At 50.8% G+C, this 19,257-nt stretch overlaps 1 protein-coding gene across 1 annotated transcript in view; it reads right to left on the reverse strand.

The window, feature by feature from the left end:
* The window catches only part of SDK2 (sidekick cell adhesion molecule 2), a 228,181-nt gene that overhangs the window by 41,866 nt on the left and 167,058 nt on the right, over positions 1–19,257 (reverse strand). The window contains exons 16-24 of the mRNA XM_090290506.1: positions 15,406–15,546; positions 13,537–13,718; positions 13,037–13,152; positions 4,322–4,517; positions 4,043–4,141; positions 3,499–3,690; positions 2,077–2,198; positions 651–760; positions 403–553 (exon numbers count right to left, since the gene is read on the reverse strand). Of these exons, the coding sequence (XP_090146632.1) occupies positions 403–553; positions 651–760; positions 2,077–2,198; positions 3,499–3,690; positions 4,043–4,141; positions 4,322–4,517; positions 13,037–13,152; positions 13,537–13,718; positions 15,406–15,546 (1,309 nt within the window). The remainder of the gene's footprint in view (positions 1–402; positions 554–650; positions 761–2,076; positions 2,199–3,498; positions 3,691–4,042; positions 4,142–4,321; positions 4,518–13,036; positions 13,153–13,536; positions 13,719–15,405; positions 15,547–19,257) is intronic.

The raw sequence follows: 19,257 nt of genomic DNA on the forward strand, positions 1-19,257 counted from the left end.
ACCTCAAAAGCAACCTTTGCTCCTGACTGGGTGTAGGAACAACTTTTATCTGAATCCCAGGCCCACCCATAACTGGGTGAATCCCTAACTGTCATGTGGGAGAAGAATGTGTCTGTTGCTGGTTTACTGGAAGGATTAAATGGAATTAAAAATGTAAAATGCTTGGCACAGGGCAGTGCTCAACATAGTGTTTCTAGCACCCTCTCCTCCCCTGGGGCATTTGGCTAAGATGACTATCAGGCCCCTTCCCAGGTAGCAGGTGTAAAACAGAGAGGAGGGAGCTGCAGGTATTCTGGTGGCTGCCCCTTTGATGTGTCCCTTGGAGGCAATGACAGCTTTGCAGCTGATGAGGATGGAGGGGATGTCCCCCCTCTGCCCCAAGCTGCCCTCGAGGAGACTTACCATCCAGCGGAGCCACAGGCTGGTCTCGCTGGCAGTGCGCAGGGTCACATTGGCTGGAGCCATGTCAGGGGGTGCCTGGAGGGTCTGGATCTTTCTAGAAGGCTGGCTGGGTGGGCTGGTGCCCACAATGTTCACTTGGCGCATTCGGAAGCTGGGTTGGAGGGAGAAGCAAGATGGTGAGGGCAGGCCCGCGGGTCGAAGCCCGTCCTGGTGGGTCGGGGCAGCCCTCCCCGCTCCTGCCCCGTTACCTGTAGTAGGTGAAGGGGTTGAGGCTGGGCACCTCCATGGAGCGGGCGTCAGGCTCGTTGTTGAGCTGGTGAATCAACAGCCAGTCCTCTTCCTCCCCAACTACACCCACCTGGAGAAGGGAGACGCCCTTAGACCTTCCCATCTGCGGGCCCAAGGCAGGTGCACTGAGCCCCAGCTTCTAGGAGATACAAGTCCTGCCCAGGGAAGGTCTTGGTTGAAACCTGAGGGCTCACCTGAAGGGCACCAGATGGGGCCACCATGTGTTCAAGCCCTTAAACATGACTTCAGGTGTGACCCCGAGACCTCCTGCATCAGAACCTCTCCTCCAATGCCCACCCTGGACCTAGCCAATCATCTGAGGCTGGTACCCAGAAATCTGTGTGTTCAATAAGTCCCCCCAGGTGATTCCCCAAACACCCTGGCAGGCTTCTGAAACCCTATCTGAGTCGGAATCAGAATCTCTTTGGGGGGGGGGTGGCCAGGCACTGGAACCCCTGGATGCTCCCAGGGTGCAGCCAAGGCTGAGAATCATGGCTTTACAGGGCTGTAGGCCTGTCACTCATAAACCAACCAACAAGTGCTGGCTGGAGAAGAGGGAACCCTAGTGCCCAGCTGGTGGGACTGTGAATTGGTGCAGCCACCGTGGGAAACAGTAAGGTGGTTCCTCAAAATACTAAAAATAGAATTCCCACACGACCCAGCAATTCCACTTCTGGGTATCTGTCCGCAGAAATCCAGAACACTAATTCAAAAAGAAATGTGCACCCCTATGTTCATGGCAGCATTACTAGTAACAGCCAAGACAGGAAAACAAGCTAAGTGTCCACCCACCGACGGCTGGATAAAGATGTGGTGGACAGATACGTGGACTATTACTCAGCCAAGAAAAAGAATGAAGTCTTGCCATTCGCGAGAACATGGCTGGACCTAGAGGGTGTTACGCTACATGAGCTACATCAGACAAAGACAAATACCAGATAATCTCACTTATATACGGAATCTAAAAAACACCCCAAACAAATGAATAAACAAAATAAAACAGGAACAGACGCAGAAATATAGAGAACACATGGACGGATGATGGCCAAAGGTCCCCTGGGGTGGGAACTAATAATAGTGATAACAATGATAAAATTTAACAAATAAAGAGCTGCAGGTGGCAGCTGGTTATTTTTCCAGGCCAGGCAGTCACTACCCCACCTGAAGGGACTGGTGTGCATCTGTGTGCACAGGTGCACAGGCGTAGAAGTAGAGGGGAGATAGTTCTGGAAACGTGGGCACTTTGGGTGTGTTTGGCCATCTGCTGGTTGAATGTGAAGATTCGCGCAGATGTAAATACATATGATTTTGCCCCCAAGAGCATGGACGAGCCCGAGGCCGGGAGTGGGCTGCGCAGGCTCCGGCTTCCCCTCAGATGGGCCTTACCTGGGCCTCTACCAGCCAGCGGGAGATGGAGGTTTTCCCATCGTAGCCTGGCCTGAACTGCAAGGTCACGGAGCGGGGGCCGATGTTGGAGATGCCCAGGTTGGTGGGGGCCCCTGGGAGTTCTGGCAAAGGAAGACAGGGTGGGCAAGGACTCGGGGTGAGAAGGAGACAGGCCCATCTGGGCCCAGAGCAGGTGGTGTTGCACTTTTCCTAGAAAGCTCCAAGAGAAGCATGACGTGGTGTCATCCTGCCAGCACCGTCCTTGTCCCTACGTGTGTGGCTCAGCACGTTCCCACCAGGGCCCTGAGACAGGCTTAGGGGCTAAGAGACCCCCCCACGGGTGCTCCCGGGGCCAGGAAACCAGCCGGGCATGCAAGGGCTTCCTCTCCTGGGGTCTGGATGTGCGTCAGATGCTCGAGGCCGCATAAAACAAACTGGGCCTCAGAAAGAAACCAAAGTGAGCTCCCCTCCCAAACCCAAGGAGGTGAGGAGGAGGGGTGGGGGCAGGAGGCAGACCCTGTTTTCAGGCCAGGGACCCTGGGGTTCAGAGGAAACAGAAAGGCTATGGATTCTGGGGTCAGAGGTCAATGAATTCGAATGCAGCTCCACTGCTTCCATGCTGTCTTTGGGCAAGTTAACCTTCCGGTGCCTCAGTTTCCTCCTCAGTAAATGGAGATGACAGCAGTATCACGTACTTCAGGGACTGAGTTGATGCAGATAAAGCACTCAGCCCTGAGCGTGGTGAACACCATGTAAATATCTGTCACTGTGACTGCCATTATCAGTTGGGGTTAACCGAAGCTGGGGTATCTCAGTGGGCAGCCTGAGGGGGTCTGGGCACGTCACACGAGCAGAGCCTCACTGATCAAGGCTCTCAAGTCAACATCCTCATCAAAACAGAAGGGGAAACTGAGGCACAGAGGGGCACTGACTTGCTCAAGGTCGCAGAACTTGGCAGAAGTTAGAGTTAAGGATAGATCCCACCTTGCGCTTCATGCCAGGTCTGGGGTTATTCCCACCCTGCACTGCCCCCTCTCCGACCAACTCTTCCGCTGGCTGGAATCCCACTTGGACTTTCTGGGTGGCAGTGAGAAGTTCCCCGAGTCACAAGCACCATTAACTGGTGTGGAATCTGGCAAGGAAGAGGGGGGAGTGGGGCGAGGGGACAAGGGTGGGGTCCCTGGGGGGTCCGTGTTTTTCTGAGAGCCATGGGAGGAAGTAGCAGGGATCCCACAGACCCTCCACCCCGAGACCTAGAATCTGGAGTAGTAGCCTGCCCTGGGGAGGATCCTGGGGACCATGGACCCAAAGAAGGGGGCAGCTCCTGGGGAGAAAGCCAGCATTCCTGAAAGAGATAGGACCTCCTGACTGGGATGCTGATCAGGAGCAAGAGGCCAGGAGTCTGCCGGACTGGGCACCTACCTGGAGGCACCCCGGAGGAGATGGTTGAGGCAGACACTTGGCCTTGGCCCTTGGCGGTCATGGCAGCCACCTCGATGGTGTAGGTGGTGAGCGCGGTGAGGCCCGTGACGCGGTACTCCAGGGTCACATTGGGCAGGTAGTGTGTCACGCGGGTGTTGGTTCGGTTGTACTCCTCCCAGGAGATCCGGTACCCTGGGGACCCCAGGGGGTGGCATGAGCTTGGCTGTGGCCATGAGCTGGCCCTGGCCCAGTCTGGCAGTTAGGCCCGCATGGGAAGCTTTGGGGTTGAGGCAAGTGGGAGCATTTCACCTGGGGCCCCCAGGGTAGTGGATGCCCCCATTTGTAGGGAGGGGATCGCAAGAGAAGGGCAAGACATTGGGGCAGCCACTGAGGCCTGTGGCTCTGTCAGAGTGGGGGGGCCGAAAGCCCCCTTGGAGTATTTTCTAAAAAAGAGGGGCTGCTGGGAGCTTCGGATGGATTCTAGTGGGAGGGAGGGACTGGACAACCTTTTCTCACCCCGGGTCAGCAACACCACGGTGCCTACCTGTGAGGATGCCGTTCTTCTCCCCTGGCTCTTGCCAGCTGACCTTCAGCGAGGTGTCCAGGATGTCACTGAAGCTCAGGTGTCCCACAGGCCCAGGCACTGTCCCCCAAAAGGACCCCACCCCACCCAATGCCAGTTAGAGCCAGAGAGAGACCACTGTCCGCAAGACAGCACGCTGCATTACGGGGCACCCCAGGAGGGGAGACGAGACCAGAACCGCCCTGTGCCTGCCCCTTGGGTGGGCGGGACCAGAGACTGCAGGGGCTGGGTGGTGCCTACCATCTTCCAGGGTGCGCACCAGCTGGGGGGTGCTGCGAGGTCCGTCTCCTGGAGTCGTGAAGCACAGCACAGAGGTGAAATACTCGGTGAACTTCTTCAGGCCGGACACAAAGCCCACATGGATGCTGTCTTGAAAGTTGGGTCGGGCAGTCACCATGGTAACCTCCTCTTCCCGCTCGGGCTCCCAGGCGATCAGCTGGGGAGAGGCCAGCCATTAAGGCAGGGCAGTAAGAAGGTTCCAGTGGAGGCCCAGGGCTCTCCCACAGGCTGGGCTAGTGGACAGGGAGTGTCCAGCAGCCCAGGTCCCTGTGGGTCCCCTCTTGGGAAGGGACGGCCGTGCAGACACCCACCGGGCACCAGAGCTCCTGTCCTGGGAGTCCACTGTGGTGCGCTGTATGGGTGATGGCCAGGCACCGTGAGTCACGATGGCCCTGTAGACTCCTACAGAGTCCTCACGAAAGAGAGGCCTGATCTTTCACCAAGATCAGCGACACAATTTGCATATCCCATATAAAATGAAAATGGAGGGTCTCCTGGTGCCAAAATTATTAAGAATTTCAAGATGACGGCTGTGGAGCATTGAACTGAACTTGGGGCCCTTCTGAGTGTGAAGCCCTGGGCAACTGCTCAGGCTGAGCACCCGTGAAGCCATCCCTGTTTTTTATAATGAGGAAACTGAGGCTCAGAGAGGCTAAGTGACTTACTCTACATCACGCAGCTAGTAGGAAGCTGAGGGTCTCTAATTCCAACCCTGGCCTCCACCTTTCTCCTTGGGGTTCTCCTACAGAGCTGGCACTTTGGTGTGTGGGTAACTCCTATTCTTTTAATCATGTTCCAAGTTGAGATTTCAATCTTAACCATCCCCTAGAGGTGGGTGCCAGCAAGAAAACTCCAGGGAAATTCCACATCTCATCTCCTTTCTCTTACCGACGTCCATGGCTCTCTAGGCTTCCTGCGCCGCCTGCCTTCTCTTCCCGCCTCTCGGTCCCTCCCCTCCCAGTCCTGTTTTCTGGGTCCTTCATCGGCCTCCAACAATGAGAGCGGGTCTCAGAGATTTCCTCATTTATTCGAAGTTGATTAAATAGCAGTTAATGGTGAAAAGCAATACTTGATGAGTTTTAATAAGTGTGGGTATTTATAGAGAGAAAACAATACCGTGCTGATGTTTCCTGATTAACTCATGCCTATGACAATGCTTAATCTTGTCCTTTCATGAACACGCGTGTATACAGGTTTTAAAATTTAATTGGTATTGTGAAAAGATAGCCTATAGCAAGTTAATTAGACACTAATTAGACCCTAAAAATACTAATCAGAAATCCTAAGTGCCACTTAATAAGTATGCTAAATATCCTCCTTATTTTGGTTATCTTGTTTCTTAGCAATTAAATCTCTGAACTTCTTTAGAGTAGATTAAGAACAAGTTTAATGTTTTAATTTAATTTAATTAATTTAAAGTTGAATTAATTATGCCATTAGAATGAATTGGGTGGTGTGTTCCCCAGCGAGTGCAAAATCTGCGTAAATATCATTTTCTTGGGTTTAGGCCAATTACACTTACTACCATAAAAAAATGAACAAAAAGAAGGACATGCCCTGGCCCACATGGCTCAGTTGGCTGGAGTGTCGTCCTGTAAACCAAACAGTTGCGAGTCTGATTCCCGGTCAGGGCACTTGCCTAGGCTGTGGCTTTGGTCGCCCATAGGGGCACATATGAAAGGTGACTGATCGATGCTTCTCACGTCAATGTTTCTCTCCCTCTCTCTTTTTCTCCCTCCCTTCCCCTCTCTCTAAAAATTAATAAGCATATCTTTGGGTGAGGATTAAACAGATAAATAAAGTAAAAATGAAAGAAAAAAGACAAAGAGCGTCTTTACAGGCGCCTTAAAACAATTATCATGAGACACTGTCGCCATAAAGGGCCCAGAAGACGTGCACCGGGTTCCGGTAGCGTGGTTTGCCGTCACCACGATGACTTCAGGCCCGAAGCCCACAACGGTGGCAAAACTGGGGTTGTGTCAAATATTAATCTGGGATTTGAGCCACTTGTCTTCTCCGGCTGCATCTGAAGAGCAGGAGGCTTGGGGTTGAAAGGCCCTTAGGGCCAGGAAGACACTGTCATTGCCTGTTGCACCTTCTCATGCCTGAGACGCGCTGGGCTCCAGGCAGCGATGGGATGGACTTTTGGGGCCAGCAACGCACAGCAGGCTGAGGTCTCAGAGCTCTTACAATGGGCCTGGGCCCTGGACTCAGCCCATCCCTGACCGGTCCCATTTCATCAGCACAGCAAGCACCAGATGGGCACCATTGTCCTGTGCTGTTACAGAAAAGGAAACTGAGGCTCAGGATGGCTGAGGAACTTGTACCAGGATCTGGCTTCAGGTCTGGGGACCCGAGACCTTTGATGAAACCACAGCTAGCTGGGGATTAAGGGGTCTCTTGGCTGTCTCTGTGCCTGCTGCGTGACCCTGGGAAAGTCACTCAACCTCTCTGAGCTTCAGGCTACTATAGGGGACAGTCATAGCTACCTGGTGGAAGCATTATGGGGTTGGGAGTAAGAATGGTATATATGGCCTGCAAAGCTTCTAGAGTTAAAAACGGGGGTAGGAATTTTCTCCTTCCCTTCCTTTGTCTTTCCCTCCCTGTCTCTTTACATTTGCATCAGTGGTTCTCTGGAGAGGGGAGCGTTTTGGGGGTGGGTAGACTGGAAACAGGCAGATGAGGGACTGGGGTGGGTTGCAGGATTGCTACTGTAAGGTTATCTCTATATCTGTTGGTGTTTGAATCATGTAAATTTATTTCTTGATAAAACATTAAAAATATAATAGGGGAATGTGGCAATAGTAGAAAAATAATATACAGTGATGTCTCCCTTATCGCGGGTATTACGTTCTAGAGCCCCCCGCAATAGGTGAAAATCCGCAAACTAGGACCCTTACATTTATTTTAGTGTTTATATATACTTTAAGGCTTTGTAAACCCTTCCCACACACTTATAAACCGTTCCCAGGCCCTTATTAACCTTTCCCACTCCCTTATTAACCCTTTCCATACTTTTATGAACACTATGTTCTTAAACATAGTCTACACTCTTAAACCTACGTAACTTTAACAACACACATATACAGTATCGCGAAATCCCGCAATACAGCGAAAAATCCACGATAAATAATTAAATATAATATTTAAAAAAATCCCGCAATACAGTGAGGCCGTGATCAGTGAACCGCAATACAGAGAGGGACTCCTGTATATTTATCCTTTGATTGGAAACCCCAGAAAGGTCTTCCCTGGGGAGCAGGTGGGCTACCCTACGGGAGAATGATGCAGAAGTGGAAAAAGGAACATTTATGCAGGGTCCTCCTAGGGCGTGATCTCAGGCTGTAACATAAACAAGAAAGCAAGGTGGAGAGTGTGCAGAGTACACTGTCATCTATCCGGAAAGGAGAGGCTAGATCTTTATATATGTACATACTTGCTTATGTTAAAATAATGTAAGGGAGAGACCAAAGCAAGCAAAAAGACATCACATGTGTGAGGGAGGGGGAGGGCCAGGATTCAGGCTGATTTTCCCTGCGTTTACTTTGTAGATTTAACTTCGGAGCCGTGCGAAGAGGCTACATAATTACAAAATGAAATTAAATTAAAAAAAATCAATCCCTAAAAATCGAAACCGAACAGAAACAAATGAGCTTAACCGTGTATTGAGTTGCAGCAAAATGACCCAGCGAGAGACTATTTTTCAAAGGCCTAGCAGCTCCCGGACGTGTGGTGGGAAGACCCTCCCAGCTGCGACCCGCTCAAGAAACAAAAAGAACTGCCAGTGATCTGAAGCGGCTTTGGGCAACCACGGTGTTGGCGCACCTGCCCGCCACCGTGGTGGGCGCTTGTGGAATGGAGCGGTGGGTCATGTTGGTGTCGTGGGCACTGGGTTTTCAGTCTGGAGGAAAGACATGCGGACAAAAGACCCAGGACATGATTAAGAGGCTTGTAGTCCTGAAACGGAATGGGAAGCTTCACTATGTGTCTCATCTTAAAAAAGGTATTTCCTAGCTGTCCGGGAACAGGGCCCAGAAACGGCAGCCAACGCTAGAACAAGGGGCACCCTCAGCACCCCGACTGTGGTGTCTAACTATCATTCCTGCTAAAGGAGCAAAGGCTCTTTGACGACATGGCTGATCCCAGGCCCGGTGTCGGAAATGTGGATCTTTTGGGACATCTTGTCATGGGAGAGCAAGGAAGCTGTCAAAGGCTCCCGGGGCCATGTCAAAAGGAGTCACGAGTCAACTTGAGGAGGCCAGTGCTGAGTAAGGTTGGCATCAGTCAGAATTATAATGGCAGCGGATGGAGACATATCAAAGGTGTTTCAAAGCTGGGAAGTCTATAATAATACTACCCAAAACAAAACACAAAGACGCCTCTCTCACCCCAATCCAAAGTCACCCGTCACCTTTGACATTGCTAAGGAATCATGTCATTATTCTGAAAATTGGTACGTCATGGGGAAGAACTGAGTGTTTACTGTGCTTTTTCTAGATGAACCGTACCTCTGGATAACCCAAAAGTTGATAAGGAGAACATTCTCTCTCTCTCTCTCTCTCTTTTTTTTTTTTGAAAGTATTTCAGCTAATAAATTAAGACAAAATTATAACATTTGACTCTCCCAATTTTGCAACTCCTGTTGAAATAATAGATCAGACAAGGACAGTCAACGGTCACCACATCACAACAAGAGACAGCCACATTTTATGCCTTCTGATGAAAATACACACCACCACCTGGGGACTAATATTGTAAGGAAAAAAAATCCTCAAACTTGAATCTGATCAAGCTTCTCATTCTACGTTCCAATTTACTGCAAATATGGTTTTCAGAGGCCCGTGTTACATGACCCCACGGGGAGACAACCAGCGAAATGCAGGCTGCGGAAAATTCTATAGTATAAATGGCTACGATTCTTTATCCAATAAATTACTAGGAAAAAAAAAAAAAAAAGAGAGCAGGGGAAGAGAGACTCTATAGATCAACTGAGACCTAAAAAAAACCCCAACCAATTGCAATTCTATGGATCTCATTTGTATCTTAGAGCAAATAGACCACCTAGTAAGAGAAACGATGTTGCAATGGGGGAAATTTAAACACTGACTAGGACTGTTGATATTTTTGAGGCACAAGAATGATGTTTTAAATACTTCACCATATTTCTTTATAGAAATATTTATAGGTGAAATGATACAATCCTGGGAGTTGCTTCAAAATATTCCAGGAGAGGGGCAGAGGGCTGGAAAGTACACGGAACACATTTGGCTGTGAACGGGTTTGTTACAGGCCTCTCCCTACTTTTGTAGATGTTTGAAATATTTTTCAATTAAAAGAGGAAAAGTCCGTTTTCACTGGAGGTCTGCAAGGGATGAATGTTTCTTTTTTCTCCCTGTGATACTGAGGCCAAAGAAGCAAGAAACAGAATTCCTACACCAGTCAGAAGGGCCATCATCAACAAATCAACAAGCAACAAGTGCTGGCGAGGATGTGGAGAAACGGGAACCCTGGTGCATTGCTGGTGGGAATGCAGATTGGTGCAGCCACTGTGGAGAACAGTATGGAATTACCTCAAAAGATTAAAAATGGAACCGCCTTTTGAACCAACGACTCTACTACTAGGATTATACCTGAAGAATCTTGAAACACCAATTCAAAAGAACTTATGCACCCCTATCTTCATTGCAGCACTGTTTACAATAGCCAAGTGCTGGAAACAGCCTAAGTGCCCATCTGTAGGTGAGTGGATCAAAAAACTGTGGTACATTTACACAATGGAATACTATGTAGCAGAAAGAAAGAAGGAACTCCTGCCATTACCGACAACATGGATGGAACTAGAGAGAATTATGCTTAGTGAAATAAGCCAGGCAAAGAAAGAAAAATACCATATGATATCACCTAATACAGGAAACTAAAGAACAACACAAACAAAGGAACTAAATAGAACAAAGAGCAGAATAGCAGTCAATAGGGGGGAGGGGAGAGGGAGAGAAGGGGGATAAGTAAGGGAAGGGATTAATTAAAGAGCCTGTATAAAAGACTCATGGACATGAACAACGGGGAGGGATATGATTGTGGGAGAGGGGGTGGGTTGGGTGGGGAAGAGAAATTAGGGGAAAAGGGGACAACTGTAATTGAAAAACCAAAAAAAAAAAAAAAAAAAAAAAAAAAAAGAATTCCTGCTCGTATCCATTTGTACTTAGAAAAAAAATCAAGTTACCTTCATTATTTTAAGTCAAAGGACACATTTTCTTCTTAATGCAAGGAAAGGTTCAGGCTCTAGAGCTTGACTCTGAGCTCTGCTGTTCCTCTGCCTTTGAACAAGCCCCTTGCTTCTTGTGCTTCAGTTGCTTCTTCTGTAAAATGGGGTGATGACAATAATACTCCTCGGGGCTCCCGCGCAGTTGGCGTGGGAGAAGGTGCGCTCAGCCCTAGCGTCTCGCGTGGCCCATGGAAAGTGCCCTGTAAGTGTGTGCTCTTCTTACTTTTCTGTTGGCTCCTGTGCTCGAAATATCTGGGCAGTTCACTCCCACTGACTTGTATCGAACGGCCACTGGGTGCTGGGCACTCACTAGGCTTGGGTGGGCTTCTGGAGCCTCCTCTTGTTCTGGGTCACAATGGGTCATTGCCTTAATTGTCCTGGTCATTTGGCTGCCTTTCTCCCCTCTCCGCCATTTGCCTTAGAAGTTTGCAGCCTAGCCCTCCGGGGGGATGTGGAAGAAAACTTAGAATTGGCAGCAGGAAGCTAATTGTTCCCTGTTCAGTCCTCAGCATGAGTCGGGCCTTCCCCTTCTCTCCCCGGCCTCCCCCAGAGTCCCAATTAGCAGGCTTTCCAGCCAGTCGGGTGCAACATTCAGTTACAGCACCTGCCCCAGGACAGCCCGCCCGGCCTTAGTGCCCCATCAGCCGGGATGCGAGGGCTGAGGCCCGGGTGTGTCCGGCTCTGGCCCATCCTTTCCTTGTCTGTTTAGAATCCAAGACCAAGGACCTAACAGAGTGAATCCACACTGACCCTGAGTAACAAGAGCAGGCACAGAGATGGCCACGGGACCCCCTAATCCTCAGCTAGCAGGCGATTCTCTTGTGCCTTCCTCTCAGTCCCTTCCTGCCCAGCCACCTCCAGCTTGCAGTAGTAATGGCTGAGGCTACAAGTCCTAGAAGTAATCTTGGGCGTCACACACGTGCAGACACAGCACAGCGGGGTGGGGGTGGGAACCTTCTGAAAGTGTCTGAGATCACCAGATCCCTGGGCTCAAAGCCTGAGCCTGCAGTTCTCTCCCGGTCATGGTCACGGTCACGGTCACAGCTGGCTTCCTGCCACGTGCCCCTCAGACGCTCTGCTTCCCCTCCCCTCTGTCCCAAGCTGCTGAGGTGCAGCTGTACATGTGGCATAGCCCATGCTCCATGCTCTGTGCTCCTTGCAGGGCGAGAGGAGGGGCCAGGCGTGGGATCCAAGGTCTGGGTTCTCGGAGCGGACGGTTGAGAAGTCCTGGCTCTCAATGCAGTGACAATGACAGCAGATTTACTGCCAGGACCATCTCCGTTACTCCCGCTGCTGCTACTTCCATTAGTATGGCTCTCACTATTACTACCGCTACTATTTGTGATGGGCTCCGTGGTTTCTCCCGAAATTCGCACATCGAAGTCCTAACCCTCAGGACCTCAGAATGTGACTGTATTTGGCGATAGTCCTTAAAGTGAGGTCGTTCGTGTGGGCCCTACTCCAATCTGACTGGTGGCCTTCTAAGAAAAGAAGGTCAGGACACAGACATACACAGAGGGACGACCACGTGAGGACACAGGGAGAGGACGGCCATCGACAAGCCAAGGCCAGAGGCCTCCATAAAAGCCAGCCCTGCTGATATCTTGCTCTTGGACTCCCGCCTCCAGACCTGGGAGAAAACCGATTTCTGTTGTTGAAGCCCTGCAGCCTGCGGCACTTCGTTAGCACAGCCCGAGCCGGTGAACACCTTTCTGCTACACTGTTACCACGATCACTTCCGGAGCGTGGGTTACATGTTGGCCGTTGTGCTCCGCCAATTATAAATACTGTCTCATCTAGCCCTCACAAGCCCTAAGGAGTCGGCACTATTCTCTTCTTCGCAGGCCAATGAGGGCACAGAGTTTATTTTGGTTTCCCAGCAGCTAGAATGGTAAAGAGCATTGGGCTCAATAAATATTGAAATACTTATTGAAGGAAGCTCAGAGAGATTACAGAACTTGTCCCGGGAGCCAGCAAGAGGCAGAACTGGGACTTCAGCCCACGTCTGTGAGGTCCCGGTCCCGTGCCCTTCAGGCAGAGTGGGTCACGTTCAGCCTAAGGACACGTGACCCAGAGGGACGCTTGTAAGAGCCACAGCTTGGTGGTAAGAAGTGGGTTCCGGGTTTGTCTGCCCCGTTCCTTCACGTGAAACAAAGCGGTTTTGTTTACGAGTCGGTCTCACTGAGAGCGCCCTTGCTCTGGGCCACAGCCTGGGTGGCGTCTATGCCCCCACGGCCTGCCTGTCCTTGGAGAGAGTCCTCGTGCCCCAAGCCTTGGTCGCGTATCCTCTGCCTGCTTTGCACCAATGATTTCAGAAACAGAGGGGCGCTCCCTCCTGCCCCCTCCGGCACGTGTGGCCTCCCTCTGTGCACCTCTCAGCTTCCTCGTGGGACAAGGACAGGCTCACTTACCTTGTAGCCCTGGTTGATGCCGTTGATGAATTGGGGGCTGGGCGCATTCCAGGTGAACCGGATGGCCGTGGAGTTGGTGGCTTCTGCATGCACGTTGCCCGGAGGGACCGTGGGAACTGGGGGAGAGCAGAAAGGTGGGGGGGCACAGTCAGTCTGTGTCACCCCGTTAAGTACAGAACACACAGGGATGGGGCCCGCAGACTCTCAGCGCCTGTCCGCACTTCCCTTGCTGTGTAGACTTCAGATGCCCCATTTCTCCTGGTTAGTTTGCATTAATAAACCTTGTCTGACCCACTTCGCGGGACACGGATAAGGAAAGTCATGGGTATGAAAATGCCCGGGTTGGTTTTTTAGGTCCGATGCTAAACGTAAGCTGTTCTATGATCCAGTTAACGTGAGCCTTTGCAGGAGGTCCCCGTAGCCCCGAAGCCTCTGCCTTCATCACGCTCACCCTCCGCAGGCCTCCCCCACCCACCCACGGGGGAGGTGGGCACACCCACCTCCCTGCAGGGTCCACTCGGTGACTTTGCCGCTGTAGACACCCAGCCCGGCACTGTTGTAGGCGGCCACCTCGATCTCGTAGTTGGTCCAGATGATGAGGTCCTCCAGGAGCAGGTTGTTGACGTCAGCATCCGTGATGTTCTTAAACTGGTACCCGACAGGCAGCCCGGCCAGGCAGTACCTGAGGGGAGGAAGCCAGGATGCAGTGGGTCGGCGTCAGCGTGCCTGCCTCGTCCCCGGGAAACGGTCTGCGACGGTGGAAATGCTCCATATCCGCGCAGTCCTGTATGGGAGCCGCTAGGGCCAACGGCTGCTGAGCACTTGCAATGTTACCAGAGGCTCCCTGCCTGGATAACACAGGTCTTGGGGACGTGTCTGGGCTATCTTTTTTTAATGGGGGAGGAGGGGTTAGGTTTGAGGGGTCACGAACGGGAGAGCTATCTCCAAGAGGGGGGAGGGTCATTTTCTTTCTCCCTCCAGGACAGTGGATCGATGGCTCTCTCTCTCTCTTCTTATCCTCACCTGAGGACATGCTCATTGATTTTAGAGAGAGGGGAAGGGAGAGAGCGAGAGAGAGAGAAACATCAGTCGGTTGCCTCTCACCTGTGCCCCAACACGGGACTGAACCAGCAACCCAGGCTTGTGCCCTGGCCAGGAATCCAACCTGAGGCATTTTGGTGTACGGGATGATGTTCCAACCAACTGAGCCACACTAGTCAGGGCTCTCTCTTTTGGTGATCACTCACTTAGGCAGAGAGAAAAACCCCGAGGCTACCTCCTCTAGCCATTTCTACCTGCCACTGGGAAAAAGAACGCATGGTAATGAAGAAGTGAAATCTCTACAGGCAAACCTGGGAGGCTGGGTAGCTCACAGGAGAGCCGCAATGCACACTTGCCTTAGAGTCTAATTCCTGGAAAACTAGTGCCCCCCAGTGATTTTGATGTAGTACTTTATTCCATAGCAGGGGTTCATTAAAGACGCCCCGAGGGCTTGTTAAAACACAGATTGCTGGGACCGCCCCCAAGTCCCCCATTCTGACCAGGGGTGGGACCTGAGAATGTGCATTTATATCATAGTCTCCAAGTGCTGCTGCTGCCGCTGGTCCAGGGATCCTCCTGGGAGAACCATCACCCATCGGGGTTCACCAGGAACCCACCCCCAGATGAACTGCTAACAGAGCAGCCCAATCAACAAACGCTTCCCCCAAACTTCGGGAATTCGGATCCAGAGAGGGTCCACAGGTGGGAAAGGGACAGGTGCGCGTGCCTGGCGCTTCACAGCCGCCAGAATTTGGAATATTGATGGGCATTCTCAGCAATTCCAAGAACAGGCTAAATGGACGTGATGAATGCTGACCTTTAGCGACACTTCACAATCATTTTAAGGTTCCCAGCAAATGTAAACATAAAAGTCTATAGGTCTGAGCTTCATGTGGTGGTAAGGCCCTGAGAGAGGACTTTGTGACCAGTTCTTGTCCCAGTGGTTGGTCCATTCATGGTCCGTGCCGAGGGAAATCTGGCCTGAGATGGACCATTCCTGGTTCCCGGGTGGATGGTCTCTGTGTGGGTACCTGTCTCCCTGTAGCCATATTTCTATGGAGCCCTGATATCAGCCTTGCCCATCCCCACAGCCTTTAGGAGATGATATTGTATCTGGTCTCTCAAGCATCCCCTTTGGTTTCCAAGGCTCTCGCTGCTGGAAGTTCTTCTAGATGACTAACCTCAATCCTTCCTACCATAGGGTAGGCATTTCTTGATGCCGGATCCTTGTTAGATGGGGAAGGACCAGTGAGTTACTCCATTTTCCAATCCACTCCTGACACTCCCCCACCCACAGGCTCTTCTCTGTCCCCCCAGTGGAAACCTACCTGATGATGTAGCCCTTCAGGAGGCCGTTCTGGTGGTTCTCAGGAGGCGGCTGCCACTGGATCATAATGGACTGGTTAGTCCGGCCACTGGCGATGACATTCTGTGGCGGGGCAGTGGGGGGCTCCTCGGGAAGGGAGACCCTGCAGAGGAAAACACCCAGGGTGGGTGGGTGTTTCCACTCTTAGTTCCGAGGGTAAACACAGGAGTTTAATGGGATGCGAGGAGGCTGAACCCTGTCCTGTTCTGTTCCAGGGTGACTGCACAATTGCTGTGTGCTTTCAGGCAAGTCACTTACCCTCTCTGAGCCTGTTTCTTTATCTGTAAGAGAAATATAACAAAGGTCCACTTGTCTATTTTATGAGACTGGTTGGGGCGCCGATGACGACGCAATGTATATACGAGTCTTTTGAAAGCAAGGGAAAGCAGCAGATGTGTGTACTTTCTGTGCAGTTGAGGGATGTGGGCCTCAGTTTCCCATTTGTCAAAGAAGCAGCTGTTGGGGCTGGCGACGTCCATTGCGAGTATTCAAGTGCTTTGGGGCAGGAGTGTTAAATCCTCACTTCCCAGTTGCCAGCTGGTGGCGTGCTTTAACTGGGCTTCCTTTACCCCCCAGCTGAGCCCAGGCTGGGGCGGAGGTGGGCCGGGTGGGGGTGACATGGTGTGCGGGTGACAGCCAGCGATCCGCCCGCAGCCCGAAGCCGAGTGCCTGCATCTCTCCCTCGGGCACTACCAGGGGACACCGTGTTCCACCTCCGTGTGTTTTCCCGTAACTGACATGCATCCATTACAAACCAAAGTTAATTATTTCTGATGGACAAATCCCTTTTTCACATTGTTGTGATCCTGCTTTCTGATGGCCAGCTTTCCAGAACAGGCTGCACAGGAAAGCCTGCTGTGAGGGTGACTTCACCTTTTCTTGGTGACTCAGGCTGTTCCTCTGAAGGTTCATTAGGGAGCTGAGTCACTGGAGAAATGACGGGGTGCTTCCCCTGCACTTTAAGGCCTTTTCTCCCTCCCCTGTTTTGAATCTCATAGGTAGTGTTTTATTCTGTTTGTCACGGCTAATTGTTTTCACGGCTGTCTCCTCTAGATTGGAAGGGAAGGTGGGGCCCATATTCTATTAACATTTATCCCTGTTTAATGCTTTGCATCTAGCTGTTATTTTATTGATTGAATTTATTGGGGTGACATTGGTTAATAAAATTATATAGGTCTCAGGTGTTCAATTCTATAACACATCACCTGTACGTTGCATTGTGTGTTCGCCACCCCAAGTCAAGCCTCCTTCCACCACCGTCGATCCTCCCTTTACCCTCTTCTGTCTGCCCCCACCCTTTCCTCTGGTAATCGCCACCCTGTTGTCTGTGTCTCTGAGTTCTATTTTCCTCCAGCCCCCTTTTCCCATTGGGATTCTGTAGCCCTGAAGGACAGAGGCTGTGCCCATTTTGTTCCCTGCACCATCTCTAGCGGTCCGAACCCAGCCTGGAGCATAGTAGGTGCTCAATAAACAGTGAACGAGTAAGCTCTCCTGTATCTTCTCTCCATGCAAGGCTGTTATCTGCCACTTCTCTCCTGTTGGAGTGTCACAGCCTCTGGGGCAGCCCCACCCCCCGCCAGTGAAATCCAGAGACAACTTGTGGGAACTGTGGCAAAACCACAACGATCAATTTAAGCCAGAGGTCTGGGAGCACACCTCAGTGTATCTGGGCTCCTTTGTCAAATATTAGTTGACCAGATGTGCAAAGGTTTATTTCTGGATTCTTTTCCAGTGGTCAATGTGTCTGTCTGTTTTTACGCCAGTATCACCCTGATTTGATTACTACAGCTTTGCAGTATAGTTTGAAACCAGGAAGCATGATGCCTCCCGCTTTGTTCTTTCTCAGCACTGCTTTGCTTATTTTGGAGCTTTTGTGGCTCCAGACACATTTTTGGAACGTTTTCTTTCCCGTTTCTGTGAAAAATGCCATTGGCATTTTGATAGGGATTGCACTGAATTTATAGATGGCTTGAACCTGGCTATTTTTAACAATATTAATTCTTCTCAATGGGGGAAAGTATTGTCTCTCCAATAAGTGGTACTGGGAAAACGGAATAACCAGAACGGCCACATGCAGAAGAGCGAAAGTGGACTCCTATTTTACACCGCTCACAAAAAATGAACTTGAAACGGATTAAAGACTTAAATGTAGCTCCTGAGATCATAAAATTCCTAGAAGAAAACACAGAGGGATAAAATCCCTGACATTGGTCTTGGCACTGACCTTCTGGATATGCCAACAAGAGCAAAACTAAACAGGTGTGATGATGTTGAACTAAAAAAATTTCTGTCCAGCAAAGGGAACCAACAACAAAATGAAAAGGCAGCCTGTGGACTGAGACAGAATATGTGCAAATCGTATATAAGATAAGAGGTTCATATCCAAAATATATAAAGAACTCATCCAACTCACCAGAAAACAAAACCAAACAACAACCATTAAAAAATGGGCGGAGGCCCCGAATAAACATCTTTCAAAAGAAGACACGCAGACGACCCACAGGTCCATGTAAAGGTGCTCAACAGGACCGATCACCAGGAAAATGCGAATCTAAACCACAGCGAGCTGTTCCTTCACACACGCTAAAATGCCTGTTATCAAAAAGACCAGAGGTGCGTGTCAGTGGGCACGAGGAGAAAAGGGAACACCTTTGCGCCGCTGGCGGGAATGTAAGTTGGTACAGTGACTCTGAAAACCAGTGTGGAGTTTCTTCAAAACGTCAAAAATAGAACTGCCATAGGATGCAGCCGCCTCCCTTCTGGGTACATATCCATCCAAAGGAAACGAAAGCAGTATCTTAAGGAGAGATCTGTGCCGCCGTGTTCACTGAAACATGGTTCACCGGAGCCCAGACACGGAAACAGCCAAAGTGTCCAGCAAAGGATGAATGAGTCAAGATGGGGCACACACGTGCGGAATCGAAAAGGGCTGAACTCAGAGAAAGAGTGCTTAGCAAGGGTGAGTGGGGAGATTATCGATCCAAGGATGCAAACTTCCGGTGGGAAGACGAGCAAGGTCTGGGCAGCTAATGAACGGCGCCACGGTCATAGCTGATACTCCAATACTACATGCTTGGAATTGCTCAGAGAGCAGACTTTAAATGTTCTCACCACAAAAAGAACAGCATGGAGGCGGCAGGGGCTAGGGTGCTATCACCGCGCAATATATGAGTGTATCAAATCAACACGTTGTACGCCTTAAACTTACGCAATGGTGTGTGTCAATCATATCTCAATGAAGCTGGGAAAAAATAAAAAACAAACCTAAAAAATAAGGAGCACAGCGCACGGTTTTGGCACACGCCGTTTCTGATGTCTGTCTCGTTCTCATTAGAGGTGGCCGCTCCTACCGGGTGGACATGGCTGGAATTCGCCTCCTGCATAAGTGGGTTTGGCTGTGTGATGTTTTTAAAATGGATGACCTGCTGTTTTGATTCAATTCCCACCGTTTTAAGAAAGCTTTGTGGAAAGCCTAATAGGGCCGGCATCCTGCAAAGTGCTAGCTTTGGGGATCCAAGTGGATACCGCCTCTCTCCGGCAGGGCCCGCCCATTTACCAGCCGTGGCAGCGAGAGGGCACAGGGGGCAAGGACGCACGTCTTTGAACTTGCCTAGCTTGCAGCGGGAGGGACAGCTAAATTGGGTCGGTGCTTGAAATCTGGTTGGGGCCTGCACTCACAGCGCTTCTCTGTGCTTCTCTCTCGTAAGGTCGCCTTTCATCGTGACCACCTGCCCGTGAGGCAGGAGGCAGTCTGCTCTCCTGTCCTACAGGTGCGCAGCCTGAGGCCTGCGGGGCTCTGAGACAACCAGCCAGC

Source organism: Furipterus horrens, unplaced genomic scaffold (genome assembly GCF_987537825.1).
Source record: "Furipterus horrens unplaced genomic scaffold, mFurHor1.1.pri manual_scaffold_11, whole genome shotgun sequence".
NCBI classification, from domain to species: Eukaryota; Metazoa; Chordata; class Mammalia; order Chiroptera; family Furipteridae; genus Furipterus; species Furipterus horrens.